The sequence below is a fragment of the Canis aureus genome, chromosome 4 (assembly GCF_053574225.1).
Source record: "Canis aureus isolate CA01 chromosome 4, VMU_Caureus_v.1.0, whole genome shotgun sequence".
NCBI lineage: Eukaryota > Metazoa > Chordata > Mammalia > Carnivora > Canidae > Canis > Canis aureus.
The window spans coordinates 74,955,681-74,969,188 of record NC_135614.1 but is presented as its reverse complement, the minus strand read 5'-3'; the positions used below and the strand labels follow the sequence as shown (position 1 = coordinate 74,969,188).

General features: G+C 43.9%; 2 protein-coding genes across 16 annotated transcripts in view; one reads left to right on the top strand and one right to left on the bottom strand.

Moving 5' to 3' along the window:
* PRLR (prolactin receptor) overlaps positions 1-4,628 on the bottom strand; it is a 174,819-nt gene extending 170,191 nt beyond the window's left edge. Inside the window, exon 1 of one of the 5 annotated variants that reach the window (XM_077896251.1) lies at positions 4,510-4,628. The gene's annotated coding sequence lies outside the window, so the exon portion shown is untranslated. Of the gene's footprint in view, positions 1-3,797; positions 3,818-4,509 lie in introns of those variants that run through there. The other 4 variants (XM_077896246.1, XM_077896245.1, XM_077896249.1 and 1 more) reach the window with 4 other exon arrangements.
* Positions 4,629-4,686: 58 nt separating this feature from the next.
* LOC144313014 (uncharacterized) overlaps positions 4,687-13,508 on the top strand; it is a 146,267-nt gene continuing 137,445 nt past the window's right edge. For 6 of the 11 annotated variants that reach the window (XR_013378664.1, XR_013378663.1, XR_013378665.1 and 3 more), the window contains exons 1-2: positions 4,687-4,881; positions 5,610-5,828. Coding sequence is in view for 1 of the 11 variants with exons in the window: in XM_077896292.1 (XP_077752418.1) it covers positions 5,575-5,828 (254 nt within the window). In the remaining 10 variants the exon portion in view is untranslated. Of the gene's footprint in view, positions 4,882-5,498; positions 5,829-9,362; positions 9,450-10,210; positions 10,500-13,508 lie in introns of those variants that run through there. The other 5 variants (XR_013378660.1, XR_013378661.1, XM_077896292.1 and 2 more) reach the window with 3 other exon arrangements.

Here is a 13,508-nt window from a genome sequence, read left to right as displayed (position 1 = left end):
CTTGCTATCTTCTGAAAGAGATTATCTCCAAGGCCACATACTGTGTTAGCAAAAAAGCTTTAGGCTTTGGAGCCAAACAGACTATGGGATTTGAAGACCAGCTTTGTGACCTTGAGCTAGCTGCTTACCTTGTATGAATTTTGGTTTCTTTCCTATCAAAGGGAGACAAAAATAGCTAACTCTCCAGACTGTTGGGAAGGTGAAATAAGATAGGCAGTAAGTCCAAAGCACAGCCTAGAAGAGTATGGTAGGCAGTCAATCGAGAATTTCCCCTACATAAAACCCAAATTGATTTTCAAGGCACCATCTCATTATATTTGAGGCTCTACTGCTTCATTTCTTTCCCTGGAGGTTTTTCTGCTAAGGCAGCCCTTTCACCAGACCTTCATCAGGCTGGCTCCGTCTTTCCATGCAAGTTTATGTTCAAGGGTGACCTTTTTGTAGAAATCTCCTTGGCTGCCCTATTTCAAATTGCCTCCAAGCCCTGTTACTCTTGAGCCCCTAGCCTCTCTTTATTTTCTTCATAGCATTTCTCAGTATCTGAAATTATCTTATTTCTGCATTTGCTCACCTGCCTCCTATCTGTCACTCTCTGTAGCACACAGAAGCACCACAAAAAGCAGGGACCTTGTCTGCCTTTTCCAGAGCTCAGCAAGTATTTGTTGAGTCAATAAATGAATGAATAAATGCTTCACACAGGGAACTAACTGTAAATGGTGTCCTGATTCTCAAAGTAGTAGAGAGTGAACCTTTCAGAGTCGTTCAGAAATTAGTGGGCCAGAGCCAGCCTTGCCTGCCAAGGCCTGGTGTTGCCTAACTCGACTCTCCCAGCTGGATCTGGAAAGGGTTGGGAAGATCACAGGCCATTTCATTGTCGCCGCCTATTAATATGTATCACATGCGAAGTGTATGTTCATACCATTTAAATCATCTAGAAGATTCAGTTATTCCTGCTCTAAATGCTCTGAAGAAGAAGAACTGGGTTGGGACCCAGTTGGCATGATGCAACCTTCTGATGCCAGGGAGCTTGGCAGCACTAGGCAGTGTGAAAAGAGTGAGCATCAAAGTCTGGTAGACCTGGGCTTAGATCCTGGTTCTGCCTTTTAGCTGCTATGCAGCCTGGGCAAGTCACATAAATTTTTATAAGTTTCCATTTATCTGTAAAGCTTTAACTGATAATTCATACCCTGCAGTGTTGCTAGGAGAATTAATTGAGGTTATGTAGTCAAGTGCTTAGGCCATCTTGAAGGTTCAGTGAATAGTAGATATCAGTCCTGTCACCTTTGCATGCAACAATGCCCTGCGAGAATAAAGACAATTCTCTTTACAGAGACAGTTCCATCTTTGGAATAGCTACTTTGAGGGTATCCAATTTCCTCTTAGGATTCTGGTAATTTCTTTCCACATCTCAATGTAAGCTTCTTGTAGCTGAGGGGGCAGGAGCAAAGAAAGAGAAAGAGAGGGGTGCCTGAGTGGCTCAGTCAGTCAAGCATCTGCCTTTGGCTCAGTTCATGATCCCCCGGTCCTGGGATCGAGGCCTGAGTCGGGCTCCCTGCCCAGCAGGGTGTCTGCTTCTCCTTCTCCCTCTGCCTGCTGCTCTGCCTGCTTGTGCAGGTTTGCACTCTCCTCTCTCTCTCTCTCTCTCTCTCTCTCTGTGTGTATGTCAAATAAATAAATAAAATCTTTTTTTTTTTTTTTTTTGTAAAAGAAAGAGACAGAAGGGGAGAGATATAGAGACATAGTATAAGCGGAATTGGCTATATCTGTGCCACACTTCGGACGATGACAGTGGAGACAATTCTCTTTACAGAGACAGTTTCTAGGGTATCTGCAGAGGGATGCAACCATGAACCTCTTCAGTGTCCACACAGAGGTGTTTGTCACTACAAGCAGAGAGCTAGCTATATCGTGTTCAAGATTATGGGCCCAAAGAGAATTGTGAGGAAGAGTGGACAATCCATGTCAGTCTGGACACATTTTACTTGCTGGCAACACAGAGTGCTCTGCTTGACAAAAGTGAAGCAGTAAAGCCAGCTGTGTATTCTGAACCCACCCTTTGTCTTTAAGAATAATTAGACCAGAATTGACTTTACTCATTCTTTTGCTGACATAAGCCCCATGGAAGAGTAAGCTGCTCTAAAAAAGCATGCAACTATTTAACACTTACTTAACCTCCCATTAATATTAATAAGAGCAGCTTACTACTGACTATAAACCAGGCATTTCCATTTCTCATTTTCCGTTTTCCCAACATCTATACAAGAAAGGAGGCATTGTTCCCCATTTTACAAAAAGGGAAAGTGAGGCTTGCATTAGTTCAGTGATTTGTCCAAGTGTGGGAGCCAAGATTTGAAGCCCAGTCTGTTGGGTTCCAAAGCTCCATGTGTCCTCTCCTATATGCTGCTGGCATTGTCAATGGAAGACTCGGGTCCCCCAAGATGGGAGTTCCTAGTACTTTATTATTTTTTTTCTTTTTGGGTGGGTCGGGGAGAGGAGCAGAGGGAGAGGACGAGAATCTTGGGCAGGCTTCATGCTCAGCACGGAGCCTGACAAAATTCAGTCAGATGCTTAACCAACCGAGCCACTCAGGTGCCCTAAGAGGAGTCCTTAGTACTTTAAAAGTGCATAGGTCCAAAAGAACGCTATTACAACCCTTTCTATGCACAGGGGAGCAAACTGCACTTTGTTTCCTTTTTTTAAAAAAAGATTTATTTATTTAATCATGAGAGAGAGAGGCAGAGACACAGGCAGAGGGAGAAGCAGGCTCCATGCAGGGAGCCTGACGTGGGACTCGATCCCGGATCCTGGGATCAGGCCCTGAGCTGAAGGCAGATGCTCAACCGCTGAGCCACCCAGACATCCCAGCACTTTGTTTCTAAACAAAGCTTTGGCTCCACTGTCTGACATCCAGCTGGGTGACCTGAAGATTGAGACAGTGACTTTCTACAGGTGTCTCTTGAGTGCTGTTTATAAGACTACAGACTCCGGGGGCGAGGACCTCACCTTGGGAAAGTCATGAAAAGTTTGTGAGGAAGGTTCCCCAGGAGGCAAGGACAGGTGAAGTCTCTGGGGAACAGTACCCCAGGAGCTCACTCATGACACGAGTGCTTTCTCCTTCAGCAGCATGACTGACTCCAGACCCCACCTGAAGGCTACAGGTTACTTCCATAGCCAACGCAGCTGCCAGCAGAGGTTAGGCTGGGTGATCTTGATACAAAAGGTCCTCAAAACGAAGGAAAGGAATATTTATCTGGGATTCAGGCCCAATCTTCAGGGAGTGCCTTCAAACCCTGAGGGACTGCTTGCAAACTTTATGTACATTCCATAAGAACATCCCCCCCCCAAAAAAACAGAACATCCCCCCCCCTTGGGAGAAGATTCACAGCTAATTCTCAAAAGGACTCACGATTCCCAATTTTTAAGAACCACGAAAATTAAAAATTTCATCTTCTTCCTTAGGCTCTTCAGCACTTTTACTCCATCTCCATCTACACGCGCATATAAAGCACACAGGGTATACACGCCTACAATGTTTAATGGGACATATACAAGTGTGACCAATTTCCCTGCATGTTGCAAGAAAGCCGGAGCCCGGAGAGGAGGCCAGCCCTGCCCGCCAGTTTGCAGCGCCCGAGGCTCCGCGGGAAAAGCAGCGCTCCGCAGGGCGAGCAACGGGAGAGCCGGGAGGCTTCGCCAGCCAACTTGTGAACCAACACACGCGAACCTCCCCGGGTTAATAATAGTATCCGGCAAACCTTTTCAAGCCCAAGCACAGAGCACCCCAGATCGCTTCTTACCAGGGCACCGCGCGCTGCTTCCCGGGGACACAGGGAGAGGCGGCCCCGCGGGCCCCTCCCGCGCGCCCCGAGGCCGCCTCCCCGGTCCTGCGGTCCCGCTCGGCTCCGCGGCCGCTGCCGCCGCCGCTGCCCCCGGGGCTGGAAGGCCTCGCTCCCCGCCCCGCTGGGGGGGGGGGGGGCGCCCCGCCTTCGGGCCCGCACCCGCGACGCCTGAACTTTGCCCGCGGAGTGTGCGCCGCGAGCCCGCGGGCATCGCCTCACCTGTCCGAGCCCCTGCCCGCTGCTGCTATCATCATCATCATCATCATCATCATCATCATCATCATTATTAATTATTAACTTTCCCTTTTCGGTCTGATGTAAAGAATTGCCATTGCGAGGATCCCCCGGTCGCGCCGACACTGCGTCTCCGGGGCGCATCTCAAGATGCCTTTTAAAAAAGAAAAAAAAAAAGGGGGGGGGAAGCCCCACGCGTGCGGCCGGGAGGGGAGGGGAGGGGGCGCCTTCTCAGCGTCGCCCCGAGGGGACGCCCGGCTCTCGCGCCTGCACCTGCACCTGCACCTGCGCCTGCACCTGCGCCGCCGCCTCGCGCCGCGTCCGGGAGCCCCCCGGGGCCGCAGCCCCGGCCTCGACCCCGCGAGCCCCCGCGCCGCGCGCGCGCTGCCCCGGCCGCTCTCCCGCCTCCAGCCCGCGGGCCGCCGCGGCTACTCACTTGGGCCCGGGAGCCACGTCGGCCGGTCGGTCCGTGGGCGCTGCCGCGCTGGGACGCGGGGATCCGCCGAGCGCGCGGGGCCGCGCCGCCGACAGCGGGTACGGTCCGGAGGGACGGAGCGGCTCCTGCGAGACGGCGGGGGCGGGGCGGGGAGGGCCGGGGCGGGGCGGGGCGGGGAAGCCCGGGCGCCGGGCGGCGCGGGACCTCGGGTCCCCGGCCGTGGCTGCGTGGGAAGCGGCTCAACTCGGTGCACTTGTTCACTCTTTCTTCATTGGAGGAGGAGCCAGTGTTGCAACCTTCATGTTCCTTGCTGGAGGCAAAACAGTGATTTTCTGCAGCAGGCGAATGTCCAGAACCTGCCAGTTTTGCGAGGTGAGGGAGGTGCTTGGGGCGGGGGGGAGCAGGCATCAGCCAGGGCGCAGAGAGGAAATGACCGATTATTCCAGATGGGGGGTGGGGGTGCGAGACGAGGGCCGCACGCCTCCCACTGAGGCTGCACCGGCCTATACCACGGGCTAAACAGTAATAAGCGGAACACATCGAATGACCTCGAAGATGGCATTCCTCCTCGCAGTCGAGATGTGTCCCATTTCTTTCCGCCTTTCTGGATAACAGGCCCCTGGCAACATTTGATGGGGCGGGGGGGGGGGGGGGCTGGGATGGGGGGAGGTGAATCTCTCCTTCCCCGACTAGAAGGAGGGGTCAGAGTGAAAAAGGGAAAAGAAAATAAACAGTCAGTGACCTAAGCAGGGTTTCACTTTCTTTTCGATCCCCCAAACCCCAAATGTCCAGGGGGCCGTGTTTATTTTCCGCCGCACACGGAGTATATATACCAAGATACAGGGGGGTAGGGCCACATTTTTGTTATTTTTTTCCCCGCACATGTAAGAATTTATTATTTTTTTTCTAACAGGGTTTTTTTAAATTTTTTTTTTTTAAATTTGGTAATAACAAAACTGTGCGCAACCGCTACCTTTTTCTCTTGCCAGAAAGTCCTGAAACAGATAGCAACTGCCCTGAATCAAATAGTTATCCCTCAATTAGTAAGTTGCTGCTGTGTGTTTGATGCCATTGATTAATACTGCAGCCGATGGTTTCAGAACCCCGGAGGAGTATCAAGGAGATATTCTAAAGGGAGCCTCTCAAGTTTCAAAACCAGAAGTTACTGGAACTCTGGGCTTTCCTCCTTTGAGGCCACTTTTGCTACCATCCCGGAATTACTGGCGAGTGATATTCATTGGCGGCCACTTGCCAGGATGCAGGAAGACGTTAGAAATCCCAGGATGCTCTGGTGATCCTTCTGGACTAGAGACCCCCAGGTAGGTCAACCTGACCATTCCTGTTGAGCAGCAGGGCCCTAGGCTCCATCTGGTTCTCCGCGTCTAGAGGGAGATGCGTCTTTCACGCACAGCGGTCACCTGCTTCTGGTGATCAGCCAGGTACATTTGCCTTGGCTCTGGCGGCCACAAAAGTATGCAAAACTCCTATTTATTTCCCCGAACCACTGGGTGACATGAGATCTTCAATGACAGAAGATTTCTGTATGACCTTTGCAAGGATTACTCAGTTTTCTTGGAGCTGTTCTAGGCAGGCAACGTGAATCGCTGGTGAGAAAAATAGCACTCTGGGTAAGTGCAGACTGGCAGCTCTTGGAAGGTAGGGACCCCGCTGTCCCACCTCGTGGGTGGTGTCAGCTGCAGGCAGCTCAGCTCACCTGTGCTCCCGGCTTCCAGCAGGTGACAGATGGGTTGTTGAGTGACTAATGCATCATCTCACTTGGGAGAGAAGGGCAAGGCTGGCTTTCTGCTCTGTGGTGCGGTGCGCAGGTACTGTCCCTAAGCCACCAGCGTTCACTGTTAGGGAATCACCTGGCTTCAGCCTTCCTCAGATGCTGCAGGAAGCCCGTCCTCAGCCTGGGTCTCTACTCCCTGCACCCCCGCTGGTTGCCCCTGCCTCCTCCTCGTCTCTGCACTAACACGCTCAGGCCTTGTCTTGTCTCCATCTGAGATGACACAGATGTGGACCTGCTCTGCGTTTCCTCCAAGCTGCTCCTTCCTCAGGCTGAGTCCTGGGCCCTACCCCTCCAATGCCTCCAACACCCTGCTCCGTAGCTGAAGGCTTTGGGCCTGGGTTTGAGTCCCTGCCATTCACCTGGCTTCAGTTGCCTCCCTGTAACTAGGATGCAGTACTGTATGCCTCAAAAGTAATAATAATGGTGGTTATTAATCACCAGGAAAAGAAATAATAATAATATTAATGGTGATAGCATATGTAAAACGCCTGGCAAATAACAGAAAGCCTAGAAATATTATGTTCTTTTTTTCCCCCCTTTCCTCTTTTTTACCACCTTCTTAGAATATTTAATCTCTTCTCCCTGTGGGCTTTTTCATCTAAGCCTACAACATGCTCATATCTGCCTTGATGCTGGTAACCCTTTGGGGGCTTTACCAAGTTCTGATAACTTTTATTAATCTAGTTCACGCCAGTCTGCAGCTGTCAAACTTAGTGGGAAAGAATGAGCTACAGTCCTCAGCTTCCCTGACTCATCACACCTTCCATGCCTTCCACCAGTGGTTCGCTACCTTGGCCGCACACCACCGCAATCGTCTGAGGAGTGTTTCAGAGCCACTGGGTCTGGGTGTCACTCGAAGAGCTTCTAATGCAGGAGGTTTAGAGTGAGGCCTTGATTCTCTGTTTCTCTAGAGATACACAGGCAGGGTAGAAAAGGACTGCCAAATCCGCGTGTGCACCCCGGCTTCCAACACAGCATGCTACTCATCCCCTGCTCTCTGAGGGGTATCATCTGGGCCTCTCTGCAGTGCCCTGCCCCCCTCCCTCCCTTCGTCCTCTCGAAGCTGTCTTCCTTGGTTCTCAGCCCCTACCTCCCCACACCCTTGTTGGCCATGACCTCTCTGTCTTGCCTTTTGCCACGCTTCTCTTCTTTCTCCTCCTTCCTGGATGGGAACAGTTTTGCCTTTGGTTCTTCATCTTTCTTCTTCAAGGACTATATTCCTTTCTTAAAAATAAAAAAAATTTAAAAGAAGAAAGAAAAAGAAAAATGCTAAAAATAACCGTAGTAAAAAAAAGCACTTTCACTGTTTTTTTTTTTTTTAATTTGTATTTGTTTATTTGAGAGAGAATGAGCATGAAGCAGACTCCCCACTGAGCAGGGAGCCCCATGCAGGGCTTGATCCCAGGCCTCTGGGATCATGACCTGAGCTGAAGGCAGACACTTAACCGACGGAGCCACCCAGGCACCCCATCAGAGCACTGTTAAAAAAAAAAACAAAACTATATATCTAAAAAGTCAGATATATCCTTCCCAAATCACACACCCTCCTCCTTTTCTCTGATTTCATCTCTGGAGGTGACCACCATGAAGAGATTGGTGCATAGCTATCACATATATCCTCATGTCTCCATAGGCACATGCAAATTTTTTTAAACTAAAAATGTAATAATTTCTGTGACCTGTCTTTTTAAAGTGTAGTGCAATTACATATTCTAGATTACTAGCTATAAACAACTCATTCTTTTTAATGGCTGCGTAGTTTGTAATTTATTCTACTATTCTTCCATTGTCAGATATTTGGTAACTTCAACTTTTTATTGTAAAAAGTGTTGCCATGATTATCTGTGCACGTACCTTAGGATAGACCGTTAGAAATGGCATTGTTGGGTCAGTGGGAATGAGAACGAAACTTTTGATAGATCACTGCCAAATTGCTCTCCAAAAATGTTATGGAAGAAAGTCTTAGAAGTCCGAGAAGTGAGTCCTAAGGTAGGTAAATATTCCCAAAGTATTTAGCAATACACACTCCTACTAACATACAGTCCTGCCTAGGACGTTCTCTCACATTCTTGCCCCCACTGGGTTTATCAATCTGATTTTTGCCAGTCTGGTAAGTGAAATATGGTGTCTTGTTGTTCTAATTCACAGTCTCCTGACCTCTTAGGAGGTTGAGTCCATATGTTTATTATTTGAATTTTTTTCTTATGCTGTAGTTGTTCAATCCTGTGCCTATTTTTCTTCTGGTATGTTTTAAATATAATCTTTGAGGTCTCTGTAACTATTATACATTATATTAACACCTAGTGAAAACTATTGTAAACATTTCTCTGCCCTATTTCTCTTGATTTTGTTTAGAGACTATGTCACTGCACCTAAGTTTTGTGTTTTCATCTAGTCAAATCTGTCCACTATATTCTGCTAAGGCTCTGGGTTTTCGGTATTGCTTCTCTGCTTCTAACATTGCTAATTTTTAAAAAAGAGATCTTTAATTATCCTAGGAATTATTTTTAAATATATAGATATTAAATTTATTGCATTTATAAATATTATAAATACCACCATATATTAATATAATATTCAATTATATATTTAAATAAAATAGAAGCAACACATTAACACATTACATATTCTTATATTGAATATAATATGTGAATTATACACATTAAGTATATTTTCATTTATAAATATTATAAATATTAATTTTCTTCTGAATGCATTATCAATGATTCCATCACTCTTTATTGAAAAATCTATGATTTCTCCAATGATTTCTAATGTCAATATAATACATTACATTTACATATATATTTCTATGTATTCTTGGCACTACTCTGTCTTGTTTGACATACCGATTTGCATGCCAATAATGCATGATTTTGATAGCTATTGTAAAAATAGCATATTATATTCCTATTAGTGCAAATACTTTATCACAGTCTTTCCTCTTAAAATGTTCTTGATAAATATGATATATATATCTGTATCTATAGATAGTGGGAAAGATATCTATCTATAGATAGATAGATATAGATATATTTGAATTTACCATCTTAACTAACAGGGAGCTAAATGAGGGGCTGCTGGATCCTAGGACCCTGGAATCATTATCTGAGCCAAAGGCAGATGCTTAACCAACTGACCCACCCAGGTGCCCAATATATTTCTTTTTTCTTTCTTTTTTTTAAGGATTTTATTTATTTATTCATGAGAGACACATAGAGAGAGGCAGAGACATAGGCAGAGGGAGAAGCAGGCTCCCCACAGGGAGCCCAATGTGGGACTCATTCCCCGGACACAGGATCATGCCCTGAGCCGAAGGCAGACAGTCAACCACTGAGCCACTCAGGCTATCCCTATTTATTTTTTCATAAAGTTTTAGAATCAATTTGTTCAAATTAAAAAAAAATTCTTTGGCATGACATTGCATTTATTTATTAATTTGAAAAAAATGTATAGCATTTGAAATATTAGTTCTTCCACCCAGGAATTATGTCTCTGTGCTTATTTAGATCTTTTAAAACTATTCCTCAAATTTTTCTTGAATCTTACTATGTCATTTCACTTTTATTGTACAATAATTTACTTAATCATACCGTCTTATGAACATTTCAGTTGTTCCCAAACTTATACTGTTATAAATAATACTACAGGGGACATGTCTGTGGAAAGCAACTTTGCCTATGGGGGACTTATTTCCTTCGCCTAAGATCCCAGTGAGACATAATTAAGCCAAAGAGTATGCACATTTTTATGGTCCTTGAGATATAAAAGCTTATCCTGATGGCTTCAACTGTTAATATTCCTTCTGTCACAACTACACTCAATAAAGCACAAATATCTTTTTATCCCTTTCCACTGTTAATATTCCAGGTCATGCCTTCATCATTTCTCATTTCTTTTCTTCCATAGCTTCCCTGCTGGATGGCCTCCCTCTCACCAGCCTCGTCCATGTGAAACTCAAATGTTTCCCTGCTGAATCTGATTAGATTAGATTGAAGTTAAAGGTCTTTGCTCCTGCTGATCTTACTGGTTTTGGGAGTAGTAGTTCAATAAATCTTTACAGTGTGTTTGAATCCCATCTTCCCTTCTTGGCATTAATATAATTAATATTCAATTATAATATATCTAAATAAAATATAAGTAAGCAACAATTAACATATTATTATATTAAATATAATATATGAATTATGCACATTAAGTATAATATTTTTCATTTATAAATATTATAAATATTAATTTTCTCACCTACTCAAAACTGTATCCCTTCCTGATCTTCATATTCAAAGTTACTTTCTTCTGAAACCTTTCTCTGATCACTCCAATTCAGAAGGTGGTTGCTTGCTTCTATCTGCTTGCTTCTATCAAGTGGGTTTGTAATACACTCCTCTGTTCTACCTCTGAGCATCATTGTGAGGCTGATATGAGCTGACATGTGTACATGCATTTGGTAAATTATAAACCATGTGTAAATAAAAGGCACTACTATTATTAGACAATGTTTCCTTCCTTCCAAGGAAACCCTTACTAGTTGATAGGCATTCAGGCTAAGTACAATGAGTGTTTATGAACATGGGAATGGAAATTTTTTTCTCCATGTGGAAGATGCTAAGAGAGCTGGTCTGTTGACTGATGAAAATCTGTATCTCCTAGATACAGGAGAAGAAGGAAGGAAAGGAGGGAAACTGAGAATGCTGAATAGAATGCGATGGCTGTTAAGAGTCTGAAAGAGGTGCAAGGGTGTCTTTAGGCTATTACATATGCATCTTGCCACCCAAAGTGTGGTCCTTAGACCAGCTGCATTGGCATCATCACCTGGGAGCTTATTAGGAATGCAGGATCTCAGGCTCAACCCTCACCTTCTGAATCTGACTTTGTATTTTGATAAGATCTGCTGCTTCAGGGCTAGATAGAGTTCATAAAGCCCAAGTGACAGTAAAGTGAGTGTTCTCTGGAAGTGCCTAATTGGTACCGGGGGAAAAATTGACTGGCTTATATGCTTTCTCCATCTCTATCTTACATGTGTTTTGGGGAAGGGATGGAGGGAGATGTAGGGACAGCCAGATGTTACAAATTCCACTTCCCAGATTGTAAAACTGAGAAATCATATGATTGGGAACATGCTGCCAGATACATTTCCGATTATGTTTCTGATACATGGTGAATATTTGTTTTATTGTATTTTAAGTTGTAGTAAGAGCACTTAACGTGAGATCTACCCTCTTAACAAAATTTTAAGTGTACTATCCAATATTGCTAACTGTAGACCCAATGTTACACAGCAGCTCTCCTGGAACTTATTCACTTTGCAGAACTGAAACTTCACACCCTTTTAACAATGACAGCGCATTTTCTCCTCCCTCCAGCTCCTGGAAACTACCATTCTAGTCTTCTAGTCTCTGGTTTTATGAGTTTGACTTTTTTTTTTTAAGATTTATTTATGAGAGAGAGAGAGAGAGCATGCACACACACCTGCATGCATGTGTGAGGTGGGGGGGAGCAGAGAGAGAGGTAGAGAATCACAAGCAGATTCCCCACAGATCCCAGACCCCAAATGCAGGGCTGGCTCCCAGAACCCTGAGATCATGGTCTGATGCAAAATCAAGAGTCAGATGCTTAACTTACTGAACCACCCAGGCATCCCTATGAGTTTACTATTTTAGATACCAAATATAAATAGAATCATGCAGTATTTGTCTTTCTGTGACTGGGTTATGTCCCTTAGCATCATGTCCTCTAGGTTCATCCATGTTCTTGCATATTGCAGGATTTCCTTTTTTAAAGGCTATATAATATCCCACTGTATGTATATACTACATTACATTTTCTTTATGCATTCATCTGTCCATGAATATTAGGTTGTTCCCATATCTTGGCTATTGTGACTACAATACTGCATAGATACCTCTTCAAGACCCTCATATCAATTTTTGAGACAGATACCCAAAGTGGGATTGCTGGGATCATATGTTAGTTCTATCTTGAATTTTTTGAGGAACCTTCATACTATTTTCTGTAAGCAGCTACACTATTTTGCATTCCTACCAACAGCACACAAACATTCTCTGTGTAGTCCCTTGGGATCCTTTTTACTTCCCTTGTGTCAGGTAATATTTCCCCCTTTCATTTATAATATTAACTCATTTAATTCTTCTCTCTCTTTTTTCATAGTCCAGCTAAAGGTTTGTCTGTTTTATTTAAAAAAAACAAACAAACTTGATTTTGTTGATTTTTTCTATTTGTTTTTCTGTTCTTTATCTCATCATTTTTTTTCTTTATTCTCCATTATTTATTCCTTATGTTAACTCTGGGCTTAGTTTTCTTCTTCTTTTTCTAGTTCCTTGAGATTTAAGGTTGGTTTTCTTTCTTTCTTTCTTTCTTTCTTTCTTTCTTTCTTTCTTTTTTCTTTCTTTCTTTCTTTTTTTTTTATCTTCTTTAATGCAGGTTTATCACCATAAACTTCCCTTCTAGCTCTCCTTTTGCTGCATCTCATAAATTTTTGTATGTTATACTTTTATTTTCATTTGTCTTAAAGTCCTTTTCTGGTCTCTCTTTTGATATCATCTTTGACCCAATCGTTGTTCAAGAGTGTGTTACTTAATTTCCACTTATTTGTGAATTTCTAGTTTTCCTCCTATTATTGATTCTTAGATACATCTCATTGTGTTTTTGAAAAGATATTTGGTATGATTTTGGTATTCTTAAAATTGAAATTAAGACTAGTTTTGTGACCTAACATATGCTCTTTCCTGAAGAATCCCATGTGTGCTTGAAGAGAATGTGTATTTTACTGCTATTGAATGGAATGTTCTATATATTTCTGTTAGGTTCATTTGGGCTATAGTGTTGTCTAGTTCTCTATTTCCTTAGTACTATTCTGTCTGGATATTCTCTCCATAATTGAAAGTGGGTTATTATGTCTTTTACTAATATTGTGTTACCATCTATGTCTCCCTTCAGATCTGTCAACATTCGCTTTATATATTTAGGTGCTCTGTTGTCATGTGATTATATATTCAAAATTGTTATATCTTCTTGATGAATTTATCCTTTTATCATTACATAATGTCCTTCTTTGCCTCTAGGGACAATTTTTTACTTGTAGTCTATTTTGTCTGATATAAGCATGGCCATCTCTGTGCTTTTTTTTTTTTTTACCATTTGTATGGAATATCTTTATCAATCTTTATCATCCCTTCACTTTTAATCT